Source organism: Pieris napi, chromosome 13 (assembly GCF_905475465.1).
Source record: "Pieris napi chromosome 13, ilPieNapi1.2, whole genome shotgun sequence".
NCBI lineage: Eukaryota > Metazoa > Arthropoda > Insecta > Lepidoptera > Pieridae > Pieris > Pieris napi.
Genome location: NC_062246.1, coordinates 6,309,133 through 6,334,261, shown reverse-complemented (window position 1 = coordinate 6,334,261; position 25,129 = coordinate 6,309,133). Strand labels below are relative to the sequence as shown.

The window sequence follows — 25,129 nt, the reverse complement described above, 5'->3', positions numbered from 1 at the left end:
TAATCTCTTTGGTCTGTTTCTAATCTTTTTTTATAAATTTTGACAAAAAATATATGTAGGTTCCGTATTGTAATAAAATAGGCTTAAAATATACAAAACAAAACTTCAAAAATCTCAAAACATTTTTATCTTAGGTCATAAGTCAAGTTATCCAAATGTACCGCGATTGAGATAAATACCAAATTAAAAGATAAGAAAAAAAATAATATAAAGATACATCTGCACAAGCATGACAATAATAAATATACAATCATACTAAAGAAACTAAAAAAAAAGCGTGCGTACAAAGTACACATGTCAGAAGTGAAAGTTTAGTTACTTATTAAAAACACCATCGGTGTTCAAGTATGAATAATTTCACCACAATATTATATTAGCACATCTTTATTAAAGAAAAAAAATCGACAAAAACGCTGCTCATCTTCGTGATGATCCGTAAAAATTTTACCCTCGAAGAGCGGTTCGAATCGTCGACGACCAATCACTTTCCGTGCGGCTTGATCCTTTGGCGTTGCGTAGAGATGTGGGGTCTCTGCATCTTCTACCGCATTTACCATGGAGAGTGTTCAGAGGAGTTTTTCAGTCTAATACCTGCAGCTGAGTTTCATCATCTGACGTCAAGGCAAAATACATACATAGAATCGCTATTACTATAGACCAGTGAATAGCAGTTAATTCATAGATTTAGTAATAATTGCAAAGACTAGTAAAAATGGTTTAACTTCGATGTTGTTTTTTTTTGTTAATGTAATATGAGGCAAACGGGCAGGAGGCTCACCTGATGATAAGTGATACCGCCGCCCATGGACACCAGAAATGGCCAGAAGTCCTATCGGCTCGACATGACAAAGCACATTACAGTATAAATGAATTCGTATTATGCATAAATCATGCCATTTCGTTTTAATGATCAGATTAATGTGAATTTGCCTTTATTCTGACGATAACATCTAACCCGACCACTGCGCAAACACTATCAGAAATTCGCCGAAAAGCACGCACGAACAATGCTTAACGTCAAATTGTATAATAAATCAAATGCTCTACAGAAGACTAATACATTGAAGTGTTTAGAAGAATATAAGAATATAATCAATTGGAAAATAGACTCAACGATCCTAGACATTGGTTGTGGCGATGGGAGTTTGTCATCAAAAATATTCAAAGAAATAATTCCTACTTGTAAGACCATGACAGGCTGTGACATAAGTGAAGATATGATACGATTCGCAAATGAACACTATGCTTCGGAAAGTGTTGATTTCACTACCCTTAACATAGAGGGAGAGCTGCCCGATCAGCTAAGGGAACGTTTCCACCATGCCATTTCCTTTTTTGCTTTAAACTGGTGTCGTCGTCAAGAGTAAGTACATTGCAATTACAATTTTTGATTTATGGTATGTGCTACACGGCCTTCTGTGCCTGACACGTTTATGATTTTATGGGCGTGTAGGTAACCTACCTCCTCTCCAAGACCATCATCGTTTTTTAACCCATGACTTGGTTTTTTCTAAACTTATATGTAATATACTGCTCAAAACAATTAGCGGAACAAGATTTTTCTCCTTTCTATTGCTTAAACTAAAATTAGATTTAAATTAACTTGTACGCTATTTTTTACCTTGTTAATTTGTTAATTACTACAATTAATAAAAATCGGCGTTTTGGTTAGTAGTCCTATATTCTATAATAAAGTGGCAGTGTGTCTAGAAACACCTAAAAACAAAGTGACGTCTTTGAACTTAGCTGACGCCATCTTGTAGATGGCGTTAGTCCGCTAACAGTACATTTATTAATTATTATATATCAAATTGAAGCTAATTTTTTTCAATTAATTACTGCCGCCTGTGCGAAGTTTCAAGCCATTGCGCATGGGTCGAATGTTAGTGTTCTCAAACTGAATAGATGCGGCATTTTTATTCTAACATAAAGCCACTCTGTTTTAGAACGATGAATGTTCGTCAAACGTTCGTCGATCCCTTAGGTTGCAAATATGCCCACAAAATATATACAAAAAATTGTATTACTCGTATAATTTTGTTCCTAATTACGTAATAAAAATAAATAATAGTTTAAAAAAACTAAAAAACACGCTGTTAAAGCACATCAAACTAAAAAGTGAAAAATAATAAGTGGTAATGAACAAAAAATAGTGGTATTATTGTGAAAAAGCGTGGGTTGCTCGATAGACGAAAAATATGGCACAGAGCGCCCCATTTTCAGCCTAAATTAGGAATTATTTTTCACTTTTTAGTTTGATGTGCTTTAAAAGCGTGTTTTTTAGTTTTTTTAAACTATTATTTATTTTTTAGTTAATTTTTTTTTATTTTTTTCATTTTTTTTTTCGGATTATTGCATTGTCATCGATCTTTGACAGGTGCGCAAAGTTTGTATTAAATCTGTCCGTTAAAAGTGGGTCAAAATCGAGTCCGAAGGAGTCGGTTACATACATACATACATACAGGTGAAGCTAATATAAAGCGTGAAATAGCTTGTCTTGTCATTGTATGTTTTGCATCTATCTTTTTTGTTCGCACACCTCATAAACAATATGACGGTGACTCGACGCCTTCGAAAAGTATATTTATTAAAACTTTTTCGGCGGATACATCAATTTAGCTATACTTATTTTTTATGTTGATTTTACAGAACTGCGTTCCAGAACATATACGATAACCTTAGGGACGATGGAAGTTGTTTTGCGATTGTCGTAGAAAAAACATCATTATTTGATGCATATAGGACCCTCGCTAAAGCCGAAAAATGGAAGCCATGGGTTACTGACGTTGAAAGATATATATCTCCATACCATGACAGTCAAGTATATAACATAATTTAATTCACTCTAGCAAAGACTAATTTTTATTTCTTGCGATTGTGGTTGATTGGATTAATTTATTCCCAATGAGACAAAGAAGCACTTATTATATTTTGACTCTGGCAAGTCAATACATTTATGAGAATATTTTGTATTTGCGGAAAAATATAGATATCTTTAAAAAGAATAGTAGCTTCCATAATTATAGTACTCGTAATAAAGACAAAATTAGCGCACCAACCAGAAGGCTGCATAAAACGAGTAATTCTTTCCAAGGCAATTGTATACGTTTTTTCAACAAAATCCCTAGTGAGATACAAGCGTTGTCAATAAATAAATTTAAATCGTACATTAAAGTAAAACTGCTTGCTAAGGCTTATTATAATATAAATGAATATTTAAGCGATCCTAGTGCTTGGATATGAGTTGCTCCAGTATATATTATAGGTAACACGACTGAATCTCTCGGCTGCATTTCCAGACTCTGGGGCGATCGTCAACATCCACGACTGTTTTAATGTAAAGTGGGAACAAACCGTGATCCATGTGGTATCCAATTATTTCAGTATTATTATTATTTTCTTATGTAGCCAAGTCCACATTTCAAGGATCGTCATGCTCGCTTAAATGTCATTGCTTGTGGCGGCGTCCATGCGTCGGGTTGTCTCTCTCCCTAAAATATGGCGAGGGGGCCGATGGCTGGCCATGCGTCATACTCGTGAACGGGTGCTACTTGTGGTGACTGGTCGTACTTGAATTCGTGTATGCGGTGATGATGTTAATTATTTCGACTATGTGTTTGCGTGTTGTTCCCACGAGAATGTAAGTGCGTGCTCCTATTTCACCATGCCTCCTGCTGATAGGGGACAAGTCTTTGTTTTTAATTTATGTTATTATTATTAATTACTTAAAATGTCATGTGGAACATGGTGTAATGGTTGCAGCTCCTTACAAACGTTGTGTAAAAAAAAAACATGGCGATTAAAAAGAGTGGCGGAGAGTTTATTGCCAGTTCTTCTCTTCCGTTCTACGCCCTTGATGGCAGTAAATGTAAAATTAGAAGCATTAATATATATTTATTTAATGACGAATCACAAGTGTACATTGTGTTACCTACGTGAATAAATGATTTTTGAATTTAATTGAATTGCACACTATTCAACTTTAAGTACTATTTTGCTACTGTTCCATATAAAAAAAAAACTATTAGCACTACAAATTTTTACGTTTGGGACTAGATTTATAGTATTTGTCTCGTGATCATTTGTTTTTCTAATAGCCAAGTGGGTTCTCTTCTCTGCTTGACATAGACGGGGGACTATAATCTCAGGGATGAAGGTTGCACGCATATAACATATACATAATAAAACCTTTAACTCTTTTAAGCTGTTAAGGTAAGATTAAGATTTTGAGTAATGACACTGCGTTATCTATGTCCCTGAATGTGAAACTACAGAATATCAAAAGCCCGGAATTTTACCTACAATTGGAACCTACCACAAATTTCTGTTTAATATGCGTTTAATTTAAATATACTCTTTTCAGGATTCCCTTAAAGAATTGCAACAATTATTAGGAAAAATTGGATTTACTATAAAAAAATTAGAAGACAAGATAATAGTTCACGACTACGAAAATCAAGAGAATTTGAAAGGTATACATATATACATAAGTCACGAATGTACAATTAAATCTATAATAGAGCATGTTATTAATCTCACTACACCGTCTCATAACATGAGCGTATCTACCAAGAACGTGTCAGGTACGGAAACGAGCACAACTCTGACAGCGCGCACACTTGCCTCGGCCGAGGCGGGTCAACAGTCAACACAGAGCGAGCTGCTTCTCGCGGCAAATGCCTCGCGAGGCTGCTCGTGCTGTGTGGACCCGCCTAATGAGCACAATGCTAATGACCCGTATATCAATTTGACGTGTTGCTTGACTCGTTCCTTGCTATTTTTCCTAAGTTTTTCTCTAGGTTAAAATAAAAATAGATCAATCCTTAATATTGTTTATGATAAGAACAATTTATTCAATGTTATAAAATGCGCCTAAAACACACATCCGAAAAGTAACTTCTACATGTACATTGGACACCACATGTAGAAGTTAGTAAGTCTTTGGGAAAATGAAAATAAATAAAAGTACGATTATTTTCAGGTGCAATAATGTCTGTGATGCCTTTCAAGATCCCGGATGAGTTACGTGACGATTTTTTTATAGACTTAAGCCAAGAAATGCATATGATTGACACTGAAAAGTACAATTACAAGAAATCAACTAATGATAATGTCCATAACATGCAAATACTCGTTTTATATGTTGAAAAAAAGTAATATAATGTCTGGATTTGTTTTTTTAGGAATATTAATTGTTCTAAAATTGAAATGTAACATTGAAATATAAAAATCATACAATTATTGAAATACACAAACATAAATTCTATATTCTTCTTCTCTTCTTTTATTTTGTAAAATTATGTTCGTTATTACAATAACTTCTAAAAGGACTTAGATGACAAATTTGTCTAGCTTAACCAATTGGTGAAATAGCAATGGAACCTGTGGGTTTGATTCCCGTAGAAATATCGCACAAAGCAAAAATGTAGTGAACAGGTTAATTACAAAACCAATACTTAATAAAACTTAATTTAAAATACTGGCTAGTAAAATTTTAAATAAAATAAAGTAAAACTACCTTAAAGACTAATCATACGAGTCCTGCAGTGTGTACCAAAGTTTACGGCTTCACCGTTTTTTGCGAATCAAAACATATGACATTTTAATAATTTTATTATACATTTTTCATATATTTTTCAACATTTCAAATAAAACACAGGAAATTCGGTTTTTCCGACGTAGGTAGCGATGGACTTCATAAAATAATTTCCTTTAAATAATGACGAACCTATAAATTGTTCGTTACCTCAGTGAAATTTAGTGTTAGATTACTTGTACCCTGCAAAGTGTAATCAAATATAATATTTTGTAATGTTATATACAATGAATACACCAATTATTAATATTTTTTATTGCTTTTTCTTGAGGATAAGTATAGAGAACTTACGAAGTACTGACAGTAGGCCAGCTTTTGCCGCGCTCTACCACTATGTGGAATCAGCTGTCAATGAAAAAATCTCGAAGCATTTCGACTTAGGATCCTTCAAGACGAAGCGTACCTATTCTTAAAAGGCCCGCAACGCACTTGCGAGCCTTCTGCCAATCAAGCGCTTATTTCCAAGCGTAGCAAGCGATGCTTGAAGATTATTCAAATCTTGTAAGATCGCTATTAAAGGACGTCCCTCACGCGGATCATCATTGAGATTCCTACGTCCACGCTTAAACTCGTTAAACCAACTGTAAATAGTGGCAGGATATGGAGCTTCATTAGGAAATACTAATCGCTTTCTAAAAGTTTAAGATTTGCCGCCAATTCACAAAAACAAATGACAATTGAATGCAATATACTACATTAGGTTACCAAAGAGTTCTAAACTTGAATTTTTCCAACTGGCCAGTTCTAAATATTTTCACTGTTAGTGATGCTGACGTTAGAATTTTAAATAATACAAAAACGGGCATAACGGCATAAAATAACGCATTCATAAATGCGTGTCACATGTAATTATTATGTAACTTTTATTAAGTACAGAATCATATTAAATTTATCTGCTTTCTATAGTACAGGATAATTTTGTATCAAACAAATATTGTTTTATAGAACAGGTGGCAAACGGACAAGAGGCTCATCTGAGGTTGAGTGATAGTGTCCGCCGCGCATGGACACTCACATTGCCAGAAGCCTCGCTAATACAATGCTGGTCTATATTAATCACTAGCCGTTTCGCGCCCGCTTTGCTGGACGAATTAAAATAAATTTTATGTTTCATTATTTTATTTTTTTTCATATTTTTATTATTCTTCTTTTTAACTTCCCGCTAAGAAAATTGAAATATTTCGAAAATCGAGTTTTTAACAGATGTTGACGTTTAGAGGTTCTAGGAAGCCTCCCCGAATGTTTCCGCGGTGAAGTCCGTATGGATAAATTTTCATAAAAGTAAAACAGCAATAAAAAAATGAAGGAACGTTGGAATTTAATAAATAAATAAACCATAAACCATCTAGGAAAAATTTCGCATCGAATGGTGGTAGTTTCATGTCGATACGATCAGTGGTTTAGGCGTGATTGAGCCTCAAACGAAGACCATTTTCATTATATATATAGAAGATTTATTAACACCTTGAGTTACCTGATCATTGATATCTTTATGAATTTCTATTTATTTTCCTATCGGCTCAACATGACAAGAAATTACAGTATAAATTAAATTTATCATTTTCGTATTATGCATAAATCATCCCATTTCATTTTAATGTTCAGGTTAATGTGAATTTGCCTTTTTTCTTACGATAACATCTAGCCGTTACTAACCGACCGAAAACGCTATCAGAAATTCGCCGAAAAGCACGCACGTACGTCGTACAATGCTTAACGTCAAATTGTATAATAAATCAAATTCTCTACAGAATACTCATGCATTGAAGTATCTAGAAGAATATAAGAATATAATTAATTGGAAAACAGACTCAACGATCGTAGACATTGGTTGTGGCGATGGGAGATTGACATCAAAAATATTCAAAGAAGTAATTCCTACTTGCAAGACCATGACGGGCTGTGACATAAGTGAAGATATGATACGATTCGCAAATGAACACTATGCTCGCCGGGAGAGCTGCCCGATCAGCTAAGGAAACGTTTCCACCATGCCATTTCCTTTTTTGCTTTAAACTGGTGTCGTCGTCAGGAGTAAGTACATCGCAATTACAATTTTTAATTTATGGTATGTGCTACACGGCCTTCTGTGCCTGACACGTTTATGATTTTTTCGGCGTGTATGTATAACCTACCTACCCTCCAAGCCCATCATGGTTTTTTAACCCGTCATGGTTTTTGTTAAATTTATATATAATATATATCATTAATACAAAATAAACATTATTATGACAACCGAAAATCTATTTTTAGGTTGTCATAAATGATTTTATGACAGATTTACATAGCACTTAAATATATCGCTTTGAGAATATTAAAATAAGATAGGTAATTTATTTAATAAGTGTTTAAAAATAATTTTTATTTCTTTTCTCGTGTGCGAGTTATTACGTTCATTTTTAATTAATAAAAGTTATTGTTATCAAGGTTATACTTTATTTTAACGCAATAGGAATTAATTTTAATTTGAAAATTAATCAATTAATTACTTAGTAATTCATTTTAACTTGAAAATTAATTAAATTAAATGACTAAGAAATTAAGTAATAAATTTTCACTTATAATACGACTATAAGTCGTCATGACGACTATATTATGTAATTGTTTGCAACGAACCTATCGGGAAATACCCGATAATTTTGAAGCTCGTGTGGTATTCGGGGGATTATTTTTCCGACCCAAATGTCGGCCAATAGAATTGCACCATGAGACGAAATGTACAGTTAACAAATAAGAATTTCATAATGAATAAAACAACTACTTAATACTTTTCTTGAAGCAACGACCAGAGAAAATTTTCAAAAAATTATCAGTATAATACCATGTAGGTTGTACCACGTGACGTCGAATGGTGCAATTCTATTGGCCGACATTAGGGTCGGAAAAATAATCAAGTAAAATTAATAACTTCCTAAGGGGCATTTACGAGTATGTTATTTGAATTATACAAATTATGAATTGTCATATTATTACATCCGAGTAAAATTATTTTTTACGTATATTATCTTATCTCGAGTAGGTATGTAATACGTTTATAACGTACATTTATTAATTATATATCAAATTGAAGCTATTTTTTCTATTAATTACTACCACCTGTGCGACGCTTTCAAGCCATTGCGCATGCGTCGAATGTTAGTGTTCTCAAACTGAATAGATGCGGCACTTTTATTCTCACATTAAAACCACGCTGTTTTCTAACGATGAATGTTCGTCGATCACTTTAGTTGCAAATACGCCCACAAAATATTTAAAATTGTATTAGTCAACTTCTCAGTTCTGCAGAAATGGGCATGCTTTCATTAATTAAAGTCGTATAATTTTGTTCCTAATTACATAATAAAAACAACTTGTCTTTTCATTGTATGATTTGCACCTATATATTTTATGTTCGCACACCTCATAAACAATATGACGGTGACTCGAAAATTATATTTACTAAAACTTTTTCGGCTTATACATCAATTTAGTTTTATTTATTTTTTATGTTGATTTTACAGAACTGCGTTCCAGAATATATACGATATCCTTAAGGACCAAGGCAGTTGCTTCGCGAGTGTCGGAGGAAAAGTATCTATATACGATGCATACAGGACCCTTACTAAAGCCGAAAAATGGAAGCCATGGGTTACTGACGTTGAAAGATATATATCTCCATACCATGACAGTCAAGTATATATAACATAATTTAATTCACTCTAGCAAAGGCTAATTATTATTTCTTCATAAAAATTCTTGAAGTCATTAATTCTATCATAATTTTTTGCTAGGAGGTCCGCCATATTGGAGCGATGGTAGTAGATTGGATTAATTTATTCCCAATTCATTACATTAGCCAAAGAAGCACATTATTCAACTTTATGTACTATTGAGCCACTGTCCCATTAGTCTAGTCGACAAGTTGAAAATGGTACAAAATAGAGATACTGCTCTTAAAATAATGTGCGATAGCTCATTGGATCCGGAATGACGTCTAGAAAAATGTGCCAAAAGCGTGTATTAGCACATAAAAAATTGCAAAAGTTATAAACAATTAAAGATGAATAAAAAATGGCATTTCGTTTTTTGCCAATATTTAATAAACTATTAATATTTAAGAAATTTCAAAAAAAGATTCTGAAAGAGGAGGAAATTTCCAAAAACTCCTAACTCCCGGAACTCTATCTCCATTATTTATAATTTTAATTTAACGCTGAAAATAGGTCTGCGCGTGACATTTTTAGGATTCGCGCGTGGCGTCAAAAGCGAGTACGGCACATAAATTAATTTATTTAAGGTATTGAATTTTTTTTTTTAAATTTGAAAAAATTATGGTGTGTTCTGAACACTATAATTAATTTATTCCCGTTGGAAATTTTACTTAGAGTTAATTTTTCAACAAGTTAAACAACAAGTTAAAAACTAATGAAATTTTCCGGACTACCGTCTTAATTGTAAGTGAAAAAAAATGTTTAAATAATGGTCGTAAAAATTTTTCGCTTCGTAGAGCCTTTCTTACATACATACTTAACAAGATCGTGCCATAAAAGTTAAAGAAATATTTATACTTTGTTTATAACAATTTTTTTACTTAAACAAAAACTTAAAAATCCAAGTAATTTTGTTAAAATATTTTTTTTTCTAAACTATCATAGTATCGCTTTTTTATTAATACAAGATATTTATTGATTTGCAAAAATAATTTTTCCCGCCATTTGTTGATAAATTTTTTTTAAACAAATTGATTAAATCAATATTTAAAAAAAAAAAATTTTCACAACATTACAAATATTATGACTTTAAAAAAAAATTTCCTTAATAACAATTTTTGATTGTTTAAAATCGTTTTTTTTATTTTTCTATTGTTTAAATAATTAGTTAAGATTTTTTTTTTTTTAAATAAAAGTAATATTCATGATAATCAAAAAAAATTTTTTCTATACTTTGTTTTATATGGTTGTTTTTGTTAATTTTAGAAATTTTAGAAAAAAAATAAAAAAAAGTTGAAAATTTGTTTATAACAAATTGGTTAGTTAATAAACAATAGAATTGTTGATAAAAAAAAATTCTTAACTAATTATTTAAACAATAGAAAAATAAAAAAAACGATTATAAACAATTAAAAATTGTTATTAAGGAAATTTTTTTTTTTAATCATAATATTTGTAATGTAATAAAGTTGTGAATTTTTTTTTTTTTAATATTGATTTAATCAATTTGTTAAAAAAAAATTTTATCAACAAATGGCGGGAATTTTTTTTTTTGCAAATCAATAAATATCTTGTGTTAATAAAAAAGCGATACTATGATAGTTTAGAAAAAAAAAATATTTTAACAACATTACTTGGATTTTTAAGTTTTTGTTTAAGTAAAAAAATTGTTATAAACAAAGTATAAATATTTTTTTAACTTTTATGGCACGATCTTGTTAAGTATGTATGTAAGAAAGGCTCTACGAAGCGAAAAATTTTTACGACCATTATTTAAACATTTTTTTTCACTTACAATTAAGACGGTAGTTCGAGAAAATTTCGTTAGTTAACAATTGTTTAACTTGTTGAAAAATTAACTTTATTTCCAACGGGAATAAATTAATTATAGTGTTCAGAACACACCATAATTTTTTCAAATTTAAAAAAAAATATTCAATACCTTAAATAAATTAATTTATGTGCCGTACTCGCTTTTGACGCCACGCGCGAATCCTAAAAATGTCACGCGCAGACCTATTTTCAGCGTTAAATTAAAATTATAAATAATATAGATAGAGTTCCGGGAGTTAGGAGTTTTTGGAAATTTCCTCCTCTTTCAGAATCTTTTTTTGAAATTTCTTAAATATTAATAGTTTATTAAATATTGGCAAAAAACGAAATGCCATTTTTTTTTCATCTTTAATTGTTTATAACTTTTGCAATTTTTGATGTGCTAATACACGCTTTTGGCACATTTTTCTAGACGTCATTCCGGATCCAATGAGCTATCGCACATAATTTTAAGAGCAGTATCTCTATTTTGTACCATTTTCAACTTGTCGACTAGACTGCATATAAAAAACGATTAGCAATACAATAGATTTTTAATTTGTGTTTTGTGACGATTTGTTTGTTCTAATAGCCAAGTAGGTTCGCGTCTCTGCTTGACATAGACGGGGTTTTATAACCTTAGAGCTGAGAGTTGCACGCATATAACATATATATAATAAAACCTTTATCTCATTTTAGTTGTAAAGGTAAGTTTAAGATTCGGAGTAAAAATAAACCGTGATTAATACCTGTATTTTAAACTCTAGAATATCAAAAGCCTGGAGATCTACCTACAATTGGAACCTACCACAAATTTCCGATTAATTAAAAATATACTCTTTTCAGGATTCCCTTAAAGATATGCAACAATTATTATGCAAAACTGGATTTACTATAATAAAATTGGAACACAAATTGATATTTCACGAGTATGAAAATCTGGAGAATTTCAAAGGTAGGTCTTCTTGTCGAATGGGAAAAGAGACACACACACGGGTAACAAATTCGAAAACATTTTTATCAACTTTAGACTTAAGCAAGTATTAGCAAAATAAAAAAACAAACATAAGCCACAAGAATGTACACTTTGTATGTACAATCAAACCTTTAATAGAGCATGTTATAAGTCTCACTACACCGTATCATGAGCGTACTATGAACGTGTCAGGTGCGGAAACGAGCACAACTCTGTAACCGTAGTATCTGGATATCTTATACACGATTTATCTGCGTGTTGTCTCTGTATAAATATTATTAATATATTCGTGGATATTTTGCAAAAAATCCTATCAAATGTGATGGTATTTCGTACTTTTCCACACACAGTTATGGTGGCAGACTCTTTTAGTGGTCACAGGCCTACACCTACTGTGTATATATATATATTATGGAATCGGCCGAACAAATAATCAATGAGCAGAATTATTCTCATAACTGATGTTGCTTGACGTGTTCCTTGCTATTCGTCCTAAGTTTCTCTCTACGTTCAAATAAAAATAGATCAATCCTTAATATTATTTAAATGATAAGAACAATTTATTTTATTTCAATAATATATGAAGGGTGTACATATGCAAGTTATAACAGTATACAAGTTACGTGCCTCCTTTTAGTATTTGGGAAAATGCAAATTAATAAATGTACAATTATTTTCAGGTGCAATAATGTCTGTGTTGCCTTTCAAGATCCCGGATGAGTTACATGACGATTATTTTATGGACTTAACCCAAGAAATGCAGATAATTGACACTGAAAAGTACAATTACAGTAAATCTAGTAACGATTTTGTCTTTAATGCGCAAGTACTCGTTTTATATGTTGAAAAAAAGTAATAATATCTGGATTCGTTTTTTTTGCAATATTATTGAAATTTAACAATGAAATATAAATTATATTTAATATTAATTTTTATTGAAATACACAAACATATATTCTATGTACAAGAAGTAATAAATTTTGTAAAATATTATTTATGTTCGATATACCAATAACTTCTTCCATTAGAAAGAAGCATCTTAAAGTTGAGTAGAATAAACAAAACAAGAAATGTTGACATTCGTAAAAAAACAAAACTTACAGATGCACTTGTACACGCACGCTGTAAGGCATAAATGGAAATGGGCGGGTCATATTTCTAGTGCACGGGACAAAAGATGGACACTAGAAATAACAAAATGGCCAGTCCATTTAGCTACTGGAAAGAGATGTATAGGACAACAAAAGAAAAGATGGACAGGTGACATTATAGAACTAGCGGGGGAAAACTCGATAAATGTTCCATAAGACAAAGAGAAATGGAAAAGAAAATCTAATTGTTAATCTTTTGACCTAAGATAAACAATGGTCCTTTAGAGGCATCTAAGAATGTAGAGTAATTGTTAAGCGATTTCAAAAACCCGAAGGTGCGAACTGTTTTTTGTACATGTTTCATAATGTCCAATAAGGTCTTGACTGGACGTTGCGTTTCTTTGATCATTTTCATTTTATTAGACAAGTACTTTATTGTAATAAAATAATATTTATTAGTCACTTAATATTACAAAATATACTCTTAGAAATCACAAACCATAAATAATAAAAGTAACAAAACACTCAACCTAGGAAGTTTTATTCCTTACAAAACAATTTTTAATTAACTAAAATACCACAATGAAAATTATACGCAACCAGAAGAACATATTTTACACAACGCAATTAAAAAAACAAAACACTCCCGCGTCTGTCACGTCCGAGCGCCAATCGCCGCATTTCCGGTGTTCCCAGTTCCACTCCTCTCTGTTACCCCTCACTCGGTCCGACTTGCTCTGTGGAGATTGTTTTATAAGACGGCCGTTCCTGACAGTGCGGCGTCCTCGACCGCAGCATTACTTGCACCACTAGCATCAGAGCCATTTCTCTCTTCATTTGTTTCATCCCTTGCAAACTGCTCATTATTTTCTAATGCAGTCTCTGAAACATAGAAGGAACTTGTAAGTAATTTACCTAGTTTAGTGTTATCTGAAGCATATATCCTGGATTAGAGGGATGAAAAATGACATTTATCTCTATTTCTCAATTACCAGTACTATGTGCGCAAGCGTGCACTCAAGCGCACACAGATAAGGTCTATCAAAAAGCAAATATTACAGAATTAGATAGCTTCAGACTTAACACGAATAAAAATAAAACTCAGTATCTTGCAATACACTGTCGTAACGACAGCGGCTTTTAGTGCTCTCATAAGCGACAATTTGTTAAAACAGAGTCCCATACATTTTGCATGTTCTCTAAGTGGCCTAAACACATTAGCACCAGAAAAATTTGTAACAGAGACCCATACCTTTGCATGTTCTCTATGTGGCCTAAACACATTAGCACCATTTTCAGCTGCAGCTTGGGTCTTTTTCCCATAGGAACCAGCTAGTAGCTCTAACTCGTAACGGTGGCACGGTAACGCGCGAATAACCTTGTAAGGCCCGCGCATGCCGGAGTCCAGTTTGCCGGTGATTTGTGCAGTCTTGCTCACAAACTCAAAGTCTCCGACAGCAAAAGTGAGTGGCTGCCGACGACCCTCGTTAACGTAGGCATCCTGGCGCTGTTGATTGGTTGCAAGGAGTTCCGAAGCTCGTTGTCTGCGAAGAGTTAAAAGAGCCTCCCGATTGGGATTAGAGTTAGTAAGTGCCACATCTCGCACTAACGATCTGATGACTGGAGTAACTGCGTCAATACCGACCAGTAACTGTAGTGGTGACGTCTGCGTGGTACTTTGCTTGGAGATATTCAAAGTGAGCTGCATCCTCCACAGCACATCGGACCATTGGGAACCTTTGTTGCCTACTTCAACACGTAGCATGTTGAGAACTGTCCTGCAGTACCGCTCCGCTTGCCCATTTTCACGGTGCATACCAGGCGTGATAAAATGTATCGAGCATCCCAAATCACTGACCCAATTTTGGAATGTAGCGCTTTTGAACATTCTAGCGCGATCACATACTATTATAGACGGCGTACCAAATAATGATACCGCATTTGAAAAAACTCGTTTTAGCTCGTCAGTGTTTTGTCTGTACAGAGAGTAGAGCAAACAATACTTGGAAAATGCATCCACTATAATCAAAACGTATTTGAAACCGTTTGACTCTTGGAGCGGCCCTAGGACATCGGTATGTATAATAGAAAAAGGGATATCTGGCTTTGTCCAGGATTGAATCGGTTGTGACGGAGCCCTGGGAACTTTTTTATGTGGTAAACATACTAGACAATGACTTATGTACTTTTTTACAAACTGTCGCAAACTAGGAAACCAAAAGTGTCTTAATATTAAGTCAGTTGTTCTGTCAGTCCCAATATGAGCATGTTCATCGTGGAACACCCTCAACAAGCTGAGTCTGTGACCCTTAGGGATGTAACACAAGAGTCGCGGGTTTTCCCCAGTTGGTGTAAATTTGTAGTACAACAAATCATTTTTTATCGCATACCTAGTATCGTCAAGCTGTCCGTCTCTTAATCTAGAAATTAACTCTTGTGTCTTCACATCAGCGGTTTGAGCGATCTTCGCCCAGCTGCTTGGATTCCGAATATGAGACACATTGGCAGTGGAAAGATCAGGATTACGGCTCAGAAAATCTGCATGTTGCATTAAAGCCCCTTTTCGATCTAAAGTAAAATTAAAATCTTGTAAATATACCCACCAGCGCGCAACTCGAGGCAACAGATCTTTTTTACGCTCCGTCAATTTTAATGAATTGCAATCAGTCACTATTTTAAAGGCTATACCAATCAAATAATATAAAAAAAGTTTGGGATAAAATTAATGAATTATTGGGTAAAAATAAGCAGTCTTTGGATAATCTAATCTTAAATAACATAACTAAACAAGGTGGCACGCAGGCAGTCTGTAATGATTTTGCTGATACATTCTCAAAGGAAATTGATCAAATAAAGCACTCCTGTGATGAAAAATGGCTGGAAAGGAAGACTTATGTTAAATTATCGAATGTGTGTATGAGATGGCAACCGGTCGATGGCAAGGATATAAAACTAATAATTGATAAAATGAACAAAAATAAATCACCGGGCAGTGATCTTATACGCATGTCTGACTTAAAAATAATTGTTGACAAGATTAGCCCTGTATTATCTAATCTGATAAATCTATCTGTAAAATATCACAAATTTCCACAAAAATTAAAGGAAGCAATCGTTCGTCCGGTCTATAAGAGAGGCGATCGTAAAGTTTTTTCGAATTATAGACCAATAGCTATACTATCAAGTATTGAAAAAATTATGGAAAAATGTGTTGTCAATCAAATTGGAACTTTTTTACAAAAAAATAATATCTTAACGGAATGTCAACATGGCTTCCAGAAAAATAAAAGCACCAACACCTTATTATCAAATTATACAGACGAAATTAATGCACATTTGGAAAATAAAAAAAATATTGTAGCTATTTTTTATGATTTTAAGAAGGCTTTTGATACCTTAAATACTGAGACCCTCTTAAATGGAATGGAGGAGTGCGGCCTGGGGCAGCCGTTGAACCCATGGTTCAGCGACTGTCTCACGGCGCGCTCTTACCGTGTGAAAGTCGGCGACGCATTCAGTGAGGAGAAACAAGTAAACTGCGGCGTCCCCCAGGGTTCTGGGTGTGGCCGCAGTGTGCTACATGATGTATGTAAATAGCCTCTGTGAAGTATTACGTCACTGCTCGGCCCACATGTTTGCTGATGACCTTTGTACTCTCAGCGCTAGTACCGACCTCTCGGAGATGTGTCGCCGGGTTCAAGAGGATGTGGATGCGGTAGTTAAATGGTCGCATGATAACGGCATCATATTAAACGCTGACAAAACAAAGATGATAATTATTCACTCCCCGTATTTAAGTTCTATTGATAATCCACCTCCTCTTTTTGCGCACGGCTTTGATTGCTTTCATAACAACAAAATTAACTGTACGTGTAACCTATCGAAAAAGTTAATTGTGTAAATTACCTAGGAGTAAAAATAGATACGTCTTTTTCTTGGGATTCCCATATAGAATTTTTGTGTAGAAAACTAAGAATTTTATTAGAAAAGTTTTACCATTTACGTACTAAAGTCTCATTGCCCATACTAAAATGTTTATATTTTGCACTTGTGGATTCCATAATAGGTTACGCTCTTGACTGCTATGGGTTAACATTTAAAACATACATTGATAAAGTAGAATCATTACAAATAAGATTTTTAAAATTACTAGTAAATAAAAAGACAAGGAATCAATGTAAAGGAGATTATTATAAACTATTCAAAATATGTAAAATTTTACCGGCTAGCCTGAAACATAGATTCCTTGTACTCGTAAATAACCATGGTAAGCAGGATCGTTTTACTAGTTTGGTGCATCATATAACTGACACAAGGTCAATGTCCAAAGGTAAATTTGAAATACCCATGGTGCAAAATTATTATGGAGATAGAACGTTGAAGAAGCGGATTCCATACTTGCTCAATAGTTTACCCGAGGACATAAGACGTGAGACTTCATTGGATAAATTTAGAGGTTTATTAAAAAACCATTTGTTAAAAATGCTGTAACCTATAAGTAAATTAAGTGTATTAGTATTAGTTGTAGTAGCAGTGTTAGTAATTTAGTGATTTAGAAGTTATGTTTATTTAAGGCGAGTCACCTGCAGTCAAACTGCGTAAGCAGTTTTGCGGGGCCTGGTTTGATTTAAGGTGTAACTTTTTTGTGAATAAATATATTTAAATAAAAAAATAAAAAAAAATTGCACCACCAATTCGGTTATTATTGCTTCGTAGATCTTTTAAGGTTCTGTCTAAAGCCTCCAAAGATTTTTTTATGTGCCATCGTACATTCATCCCAAACAATCAATTTACATTGCTGCAAAACCTTTGCCATGGCAGAGTTCTTCGAAATGTTGCAGGTTGGAGTTTCATTTCTTTGCATATTTAATGGCAATTTTAGTCCTGCATGGGCTGTTCGACCACCTTCAAGCAAAGTTGCTGCGATTCCCGACGAAGCGAGCGCAAGTGCAATTTTATTTTGTGAGCGAATTGTTGATAATATTAATGAAATCAAAAAAACTTTTCCTGTACCACCAGGTGCATCTAAGAAGTAAATCCCTCCAGTTTCTTCATTTGTTACTTTCATAAGAGTATCAAATAAATATTTCTGTTGTTCATTCAACTGTGGAAGATTGTTTGAATTAATTCTTTCAAAGCGTTGAGATCATACAGTTTTTCTCGATGCAACTCTTGGTTAAAAGCATCATGCATTGGACGATTGGACGACGCGGTCAGGCCTAATTGAATTAATAGTTTGTTTGACATCATCAAGCACTTGTCCTCAATTGAAATCAATGCTTCATTCTAAATTTCTTCACTGATTTGTATATTTGGATTTCCTATTTGGAGTATTTGATACAAAATATCATCACTCATATAATCTTTGTACTTGATCCACAAATCAATTGGGTTTGATGGGAGGCATGTAGATATGATTATAGAAAACAATGTTCGTATTTGATAAGCGTGTGATGATATTACAGCATCATTGAGAGTTTTATCCCAATGAGCGTCATTTTCTAGCAATTGCAAACGTTGACAGGCTTCTCTGTAGGATCCACACAATTCACCATCAACAGTTCGTAAATGTTAATCCCAATTCGGTCGTCACGTTCTTGTGCAGTACGATTAGATCGGTAATTAGCTTGGTTTGTAGCATTTCAGGTTCATCTACCTAAATTGCTTCGACTTATAGGAGGCATATCAAATATAAATTATTTTGTCACTAAACACTAACTAAACACTGTGCACAAAACACGATATACGATTTTGTTTCAGTCGTTTATCAGTTGACAAAAGCAAACCCAGTAGATTATGTAACAGAAAATCCAAGAAAAACAACATTTGTACACCGGCAAATCGACATCAACACTTTTTTTTTTAATTTGATATGACTTGAAGTCAAATCCTTTAAGCCGTACCAATGTTTTATGTATTTAAAATTGTGATATTTAAAAAAAAACACTTTTGGTAACGCGGTTTGTGTTTGACGAATGTATTGACGTGAACACTGATGCATTTTTTCTTGCGTGCCGAAAGTAATTCATAAGCAACGCGAGTTTCGTAACGCGACATTAACGCGAACTCCTCCAACGATGTATTCTGTGCTCCAACGCACACACGCACACTGTTTTGATAGATATGATCTTTGACGTTAGAAACACACCTACATTGCTTAGACAACAGTGAGTGCTTGTAATTTAATATGAACTTTATTGAATAGCAATAAAGTTCAAATTGTCCTAGAAAACGTTTGTATGGGAAATAGAAAAGGGCTGTTTTTAGGGTTTTCCCGGAAATTATTCGATTTTTTCTCGCCTTTTAACCCTTCCCTAGACCTCCACGAACATTTCAAGTCTAAGATAAGATAAATCCGTTCAGCCGTTCTCGAGTTTTAGTGAGACTAACGAACAGCAATTCATTTTTATTATCTAACATATGGCGACACCAGTCCATGCGAAGGTGTTTCTGGTCGTCGGTTAAAGTATGGGGAATCCATCTGGTAAAAGCTTCCTGACGCCTAAATGTCCGTGTAATATTTTTTGAATTTGACTCATACCAATGCCAATTGCCCGTATCTGGTGATAGGTCACTCTCTTATCTTCCTCTATCATGCGTCGCACAGCACTGATGTTATCTTCAGTAGTCGCTATTAAAGGACGTCCCTCACGCGGATCATCATTGAGATTCCGACGTCCACGCTTAAACTCGTTAAACCAACTGTAAATAGTGGCACGAGATGGGGCTTCATTAAGAAATGCTAATCGCAGCTTATCATAGCTTTGTTGTCCAGTAAGCCCACAACGAAAGTCATAATAAATCATTGAACGAAATTTTCTCGCGTTAGGTTCATTTTCACGTGTATTAAGAGTTTTAGATTTGCCGCCAATTCACAAAAATGAATGCAATATACTACATTAGGTTACCAAAGAGTTCTAAAATTGAAATTCAAAAAAGTTTTCATTAGAAATGTTTCCAACTGGCCAGTTCTAAAAATTTTCACTGTTAGTATAATATTTACAATATTTAGTAAAATAACGCAATCATAAGCGCGTGTCACATGTAATCATCCGCTTTTGTTAAGTACGCCATCTTATAAAATTTATCTGCTTTCTATAGTACATGATAATTTAGTATCAAACAAATATTGTTTTAAGAACAGGTGGCAAAAGGGGAAGAGGCTTATCGGAGGTTGAGTGATAGTGTCCGCCGCCCATGGACACTCACATTGCCAGAAGCCTCGCAAGTGCAATCCTGCCCTGCGATTCTGTAACTCACTTCACGAACTCACACAGCGGTTTTCGCATCGGCGGTCGCTCTCAAATCAGTCGTGAAGCAGTGATTTTATGATTTGGCATTCTGATAAACAATAAACTACAAGCTCCCACCTTTTCAGAATGCCAAATCATAAAATGACTGCTTCACGACTGATTTGAGAGCGACCGCCGATGCGAAAACCGCTGTGTGAGTTCGTGAAGTGAGTTACAGAATCGCAGGGCAGGTCTATATTAATCATTTATTAACACCTTGAGTTACCTCAACAAGACAACACATTACAGTATAAATTAAATTTATCATTTTCGTATTATGCATAAATCATGCCATTTCGTTTTAATGTTCAGATTAATGTGAATTTGCCTTTATTCTGACGATAACATTAACCCTTACTACCCGACCGCTGCGCAAACGCTATCAGAAATTCGCCGAAAAGCACGCACGTACAATGCTTAACGTCAAATTGTATAATAAATCAAATTCTCTACAGAATACTCATGCATTGAAGTATCTAGAAGAATATAAGAATATAATCAATTGGAAAAAAGACTCAATGATTCTAGACATTGGTTGTGGCGATGGGAGATTGACATCAAAAATATTCAAAGAATTAATTCCTACTTGCAAGACCATGACGGGCTGTGACATAAGTGAAGATATGATACGATTCGCAAATGAACACTATGCTTCGGAACGTGTTAATTTCACTACCCTTAACATAGAGGGAGAGCTGCCCGATCAGCTAAGGGAACGTTTCCACCATGCCATTTCCTGTTTTGCTTTAAACTGGTGTCTTCGTCAAGAGTAAGTACATCGTAATTACAATTTTTAATTTATGGTACGTGCTACACGGCATCTAAATAGCTTTTGTATTTTATACCTAAGTAGTTAGCCTTCTGTGCCTGACACGTTTATGATTTTTGGGCATGTATGTAACCTACCTCCCCTCCAAGCCCATCATCGTTTTTAACCTGTCATGGTTTTTGTTAAATTTATTTAATATATATCATTAATACAAAATAAACATTATTATGACAACCGAAATTCCAATTTTACGTTGTCATAAATGATTTTATGGCTGATTTACATCGCACTTAAAGATATCGCTTTGAGAATATTAAAATAAGGTAGGTAATTATTTATATAATAAGTGATTAGGAATAATTTTTATTTATTTTCTTGTGTACGAGAAACACAATATTCATTCAATTATAACTTATTACGATCATTTTTAATTTATAAAAGTTATTGTTATCAAGGTAATACTTTATTTTAACGCAATAGGAAGTTTATTTTTTATTTTTTATTTAATTAATTTTAACTTGAAAATTCATTTAATTAAATGACTAAGTAATTAAGTAATTAATTTTCAATTTAAAATTAATTACTGAGTAATTAATTACTTCCTAAAGTGCATTTTATAGTATATTATTTGAATTATACAAATTGTGAATTGTCATAATAATATATTATGATTAAAATTATTTTTGACGTAGTATATTATCTTATCTCGAGAAGGTTAATGTAATACGTTTATAACGTACATTTATTAATAATATACCAAATTGAAGGTAATTTTTTTCCTGTGCGACGCTTTCAAGCCATTGCGCATGCGTCGAATGTTAGTGTTCTCAAACTGAATCGATGCGGCATTTTTATTTTAACATAAAAACCACACTGTTTTCTAACGATGAATGTTCGTCAAACGTTCGTCGATCCCTATAGTTGCAAATACTCCCACAAAATATATACAAAAAATTGTATTAGTCCGATCAACTTCTCAGTTCTGCTGAAATGAGCATGCTTTCATTAATTAAAGTCGTATAATTTTGTTCCTAATTACGTAAAAAAAATAGAAAAGTCTGTGTAATGTATTCCATCTCATTCTTTTACACGTTCAATCCTACAGATATATATGTTTGTCTCTTTCTACATAACGCCTCAACTTTTCGTGTTACACTTGATTTTACTCCTCATAAAATTTCCGTACCGGGCCTTATAACTCAAATCGTTTCTTAAGGAGTAAACTCTATATGTTTGTCTCTTTCTACATAACGCCTCAACTTTACGTGTTACACATAACGCCTCAACTTTTCGTGTTACACTTGATTTTACTCCTCATAAAATTTCCGTACCGGGCCTTATAACTCAAATCGTTTCTTAAGGAGTAAACTCTATATGTTTGTCTCTTTCTACATAACGCCTCAACTTTACGTGTTACACATAACGCCTCAACTTTTCGTGTTACACTTGATTTTACTCCTCATAAAATTTCCGTACCGTGCCTTATAACTCAAATCGTTTCTTAAGGAGTAAACTCCAATAACTTGTCTTGTCATTTGCATCTATATTTTATGTTCGCACACCTCATAGGTGACTCGACGCCTTCGAAAATTATATTTATACGTACTATAACTTTTTCGGTGGATACATAAATTTAGCTATATTTATTTTTTATGTTGATTTTACAGAACTGCGTTCCAGAATATATACGATATCCTTAAGGACCAAGGCAGTTGTTTCGCGATTGTCGGAGGAAAAGTATCTATATTCGATGCATACAGGACCCTTGCTAAAGCCGAAAAATGGAAGCCATGGGTTACTGACGTTGAAAGATATATATCTCCATACCATGACAGTCAAGTATATATAACATAATTTAATTCACTCTAGCAAAGGCTAATTATGTATTATTTCTTAGTTAAAATTCTTAACGTCATTTCTATTATAATTTTTTGCTAGGAGGTCCGCCATATTGGATCGATGGTGGTAGATTGGATTAATTTATTCCCAATTCATTACATTAGCCAAAGAAGCACATTATTCAACTTTATGTGCTATTGAGCCACTGTCCCATGTGAAAAAACTATTAGCAATACAGTAGATTTATGTATGTGTTTTGTGATCATTTGTTTTTTCTAATAGCCAAGTAGGTTCTCTTCTCTGCTTGACATAGACGGGGTTTTATAACCTCAGAGCTGAGAGTTGCACGCATATAACATATACATAATAAAACCTTTATCTCATTTTAGCTGTAAATGTAAGATTAAGATTCGGAGTAAAAATAAAGCGATTTATACCTGTATGTTAAACTCTAGAATATCAACCATACCACAAATTTCCGTTTAATTTGCGTTTAATTAAAAATATACTTTTTATAGGATTCCCTTAAAGATATGCAACAATTATTAGGAAAAACTGGATTTACTATAATAAAATTGGAACACAAATTGATATTTCACGAATATGAAAATCTGGAGAATTTCAAAGGTAGGTTTTGTCGTCGAATGGGAAAAGAGACACACACACTGACACACAGACTCTTTTAGTGGTGATCACTTTTGTGTGCCGTCCAACTTAAAACAAACGCCTACACCTACTGTGTATATATATATATATTATGAAATCGGCCGAACAAATAATCAATGAGCAGAATTCTCATACCTGTTGTTGCTTGACGTGTTCCTTGCTATTCGTCCTAAGTTTCTCTCTACGTTCTAATAAAAATAGATCAATCCTTAATATTATTTAAATGATAAGAACAATTTATTTAATTTCAATAATATATGAAGGGTGTACATATGCAAGTTATAACACGTATACAAGTTACGTGCCTCCTTTTAGTATTTGGGAAAATGCAAATTAATAAATGTACAATTATTTTCAGATGCAATAATGTCTGTGTTGCCTTTCAAGATCCCGGATGAGTTACATGACGATTATTTTATGGACTTAACCCAAGAAATGCAGATAATTGACACTGAAAAGTACAATTACAGTAAATCTAGTAACGATTTTGTCTTTAATGTGCAAGTACTCGTTTTATATGTTGAAAAAAAGTAATAATATCTGGATTCGTTTTTTTTGCAATATTATTGAAATGTAACAATGAAATATAAATTATATTTAATATTAATTTTTATTGAAATACACAAACATATATTCTATGTACAAGAGGTAATAAATTTTGTAAAATATTATTTATGTTCGATATACCAATAACTTCTTCCATTAGAAAGAAGCATCTTAAAGTTGAGTAGAATAAACAAAACAAGAAATGTTGACATTCGTAAAAAAACAAAACTTACAGATTCACTTGTACACGCACGCTGTAAGGCATAAATGGAAATGGGCGGGTCATATTTCTAGTGCACGGGACAAAAGATGGACACTAGAAATAACAAAATGGCCAGTCCATTTAGCTACTGGAAAGAGATGTATAGGACGACAAAAGAAAAGATGGACAGGTGACATTATAGAACTAGCGGGGGAAAACTCGATAAATGTTCCATAAGACAAAGAGAAATGGAAAAGAAAATCTAACTTAAAATGTTTAAAACTTATAATAACATAACCAATACTAATATTAAAAAATGTAAACTAACCAATTGTTGTATGGAATAATTAATAAAGCTTTAATAATAGTAATAATAGTAATTACAATAACTTCTAAAAAGACACAGATGACAAATGTGTCTAGCTTAAGCAATTGGTGAAGTAGCAATGGAACCTGTGGGTTCGATTCCCGTAGAACATGTAGTAACAGGTTAATTAGAAAATCAATATTAAAAAAAGAACATAATTTAAAGTACTAGTTCATACAATTCTTAATAAAATAGAAGTACCTTAATCACTAATCATACTAGTCCTGCAGTGTGTACCAAAGTTTGTACTCAAATCAAGGGTGTAGAACGGACGAGAAGAATTG

The 25,129-nt window shown here is 33.3% G+C and overlaps 3 protein-coding genes across 3 annotated transcripts; 2 read left to right on the top strand and 1 right to left on the bottom strand.

Moving 5' to 3' along the window:
- The first annotated feature begins 942 nt into the window (after positions 1-942).
- On the top strand, positions 943-5,847 carry LOC125055333 (juvenile hormone acid O-methyltransferase-like). Its single transcript, XM_047657764.1, has 4 exons — positions 943-1,363; positions 2,650-2,821; positions 4,364-4,472; positions 4,982-5,847. The coding sequence occupies exons 1-4, from the start codon at positions 1,008-1,010 to the stop codon at positions 5,155-5,157; spliced, it is 813 nt and encodes a 270-aa protein (XP_047513720.1). The 5' UTR covers positions 943-1,007; the 3' UTR covers positions 5,158-5,847.
- A 7,825-nt stretch (positions 5,848-13,672) lies between these two features.
- Positions 13,673-15,865, bottom strand: LOC125055326 (protein NYNRIN-like). Its single transcript, XM_047657749.1, has 2 exons — positions 14,417-15,865; positions 13,673-14,046 (listed from the first exon to the last, which is right to left on the bottom strand). Exons 1-2 carry the CDS (start codon positions 15,713-15,715, stop codon positions 14,035-14,037), a joined length of 1,311 nt encoding a protein of 436 aa, XP_047513705.1. The 5' UTR covers positions 15,716-15,865; the 3' UTR covers positions 13,673-14,034.
- A 4,933-nt stretch (positions 15,866-20,798) lies between these two features.
- On the top strand, positions 20,799-24,331 carry LOC125055336 (juvenile hormone acid O-methyltransferase-like). Its single transcript, XM_047657769.1, has 4 exons — positions 20,799-21,225; positions 22,893-23,064; positions 23,583-23,691; positions 24,089-24,331. The coding sequence occupies exons 1-4, from the start codon at positions 20,870-20,872 to the stop codon at positions 24,262-24,264; spliced, it is 813 nt and encodes a 270-aa protein (XP_047513725.1). The 5' UTR covers positions 20,799-20,869; the 3' UTR covers positions 24,265-24,331.
- Positions 24,332-25,129: the final 798 nt, after the last annotated feature.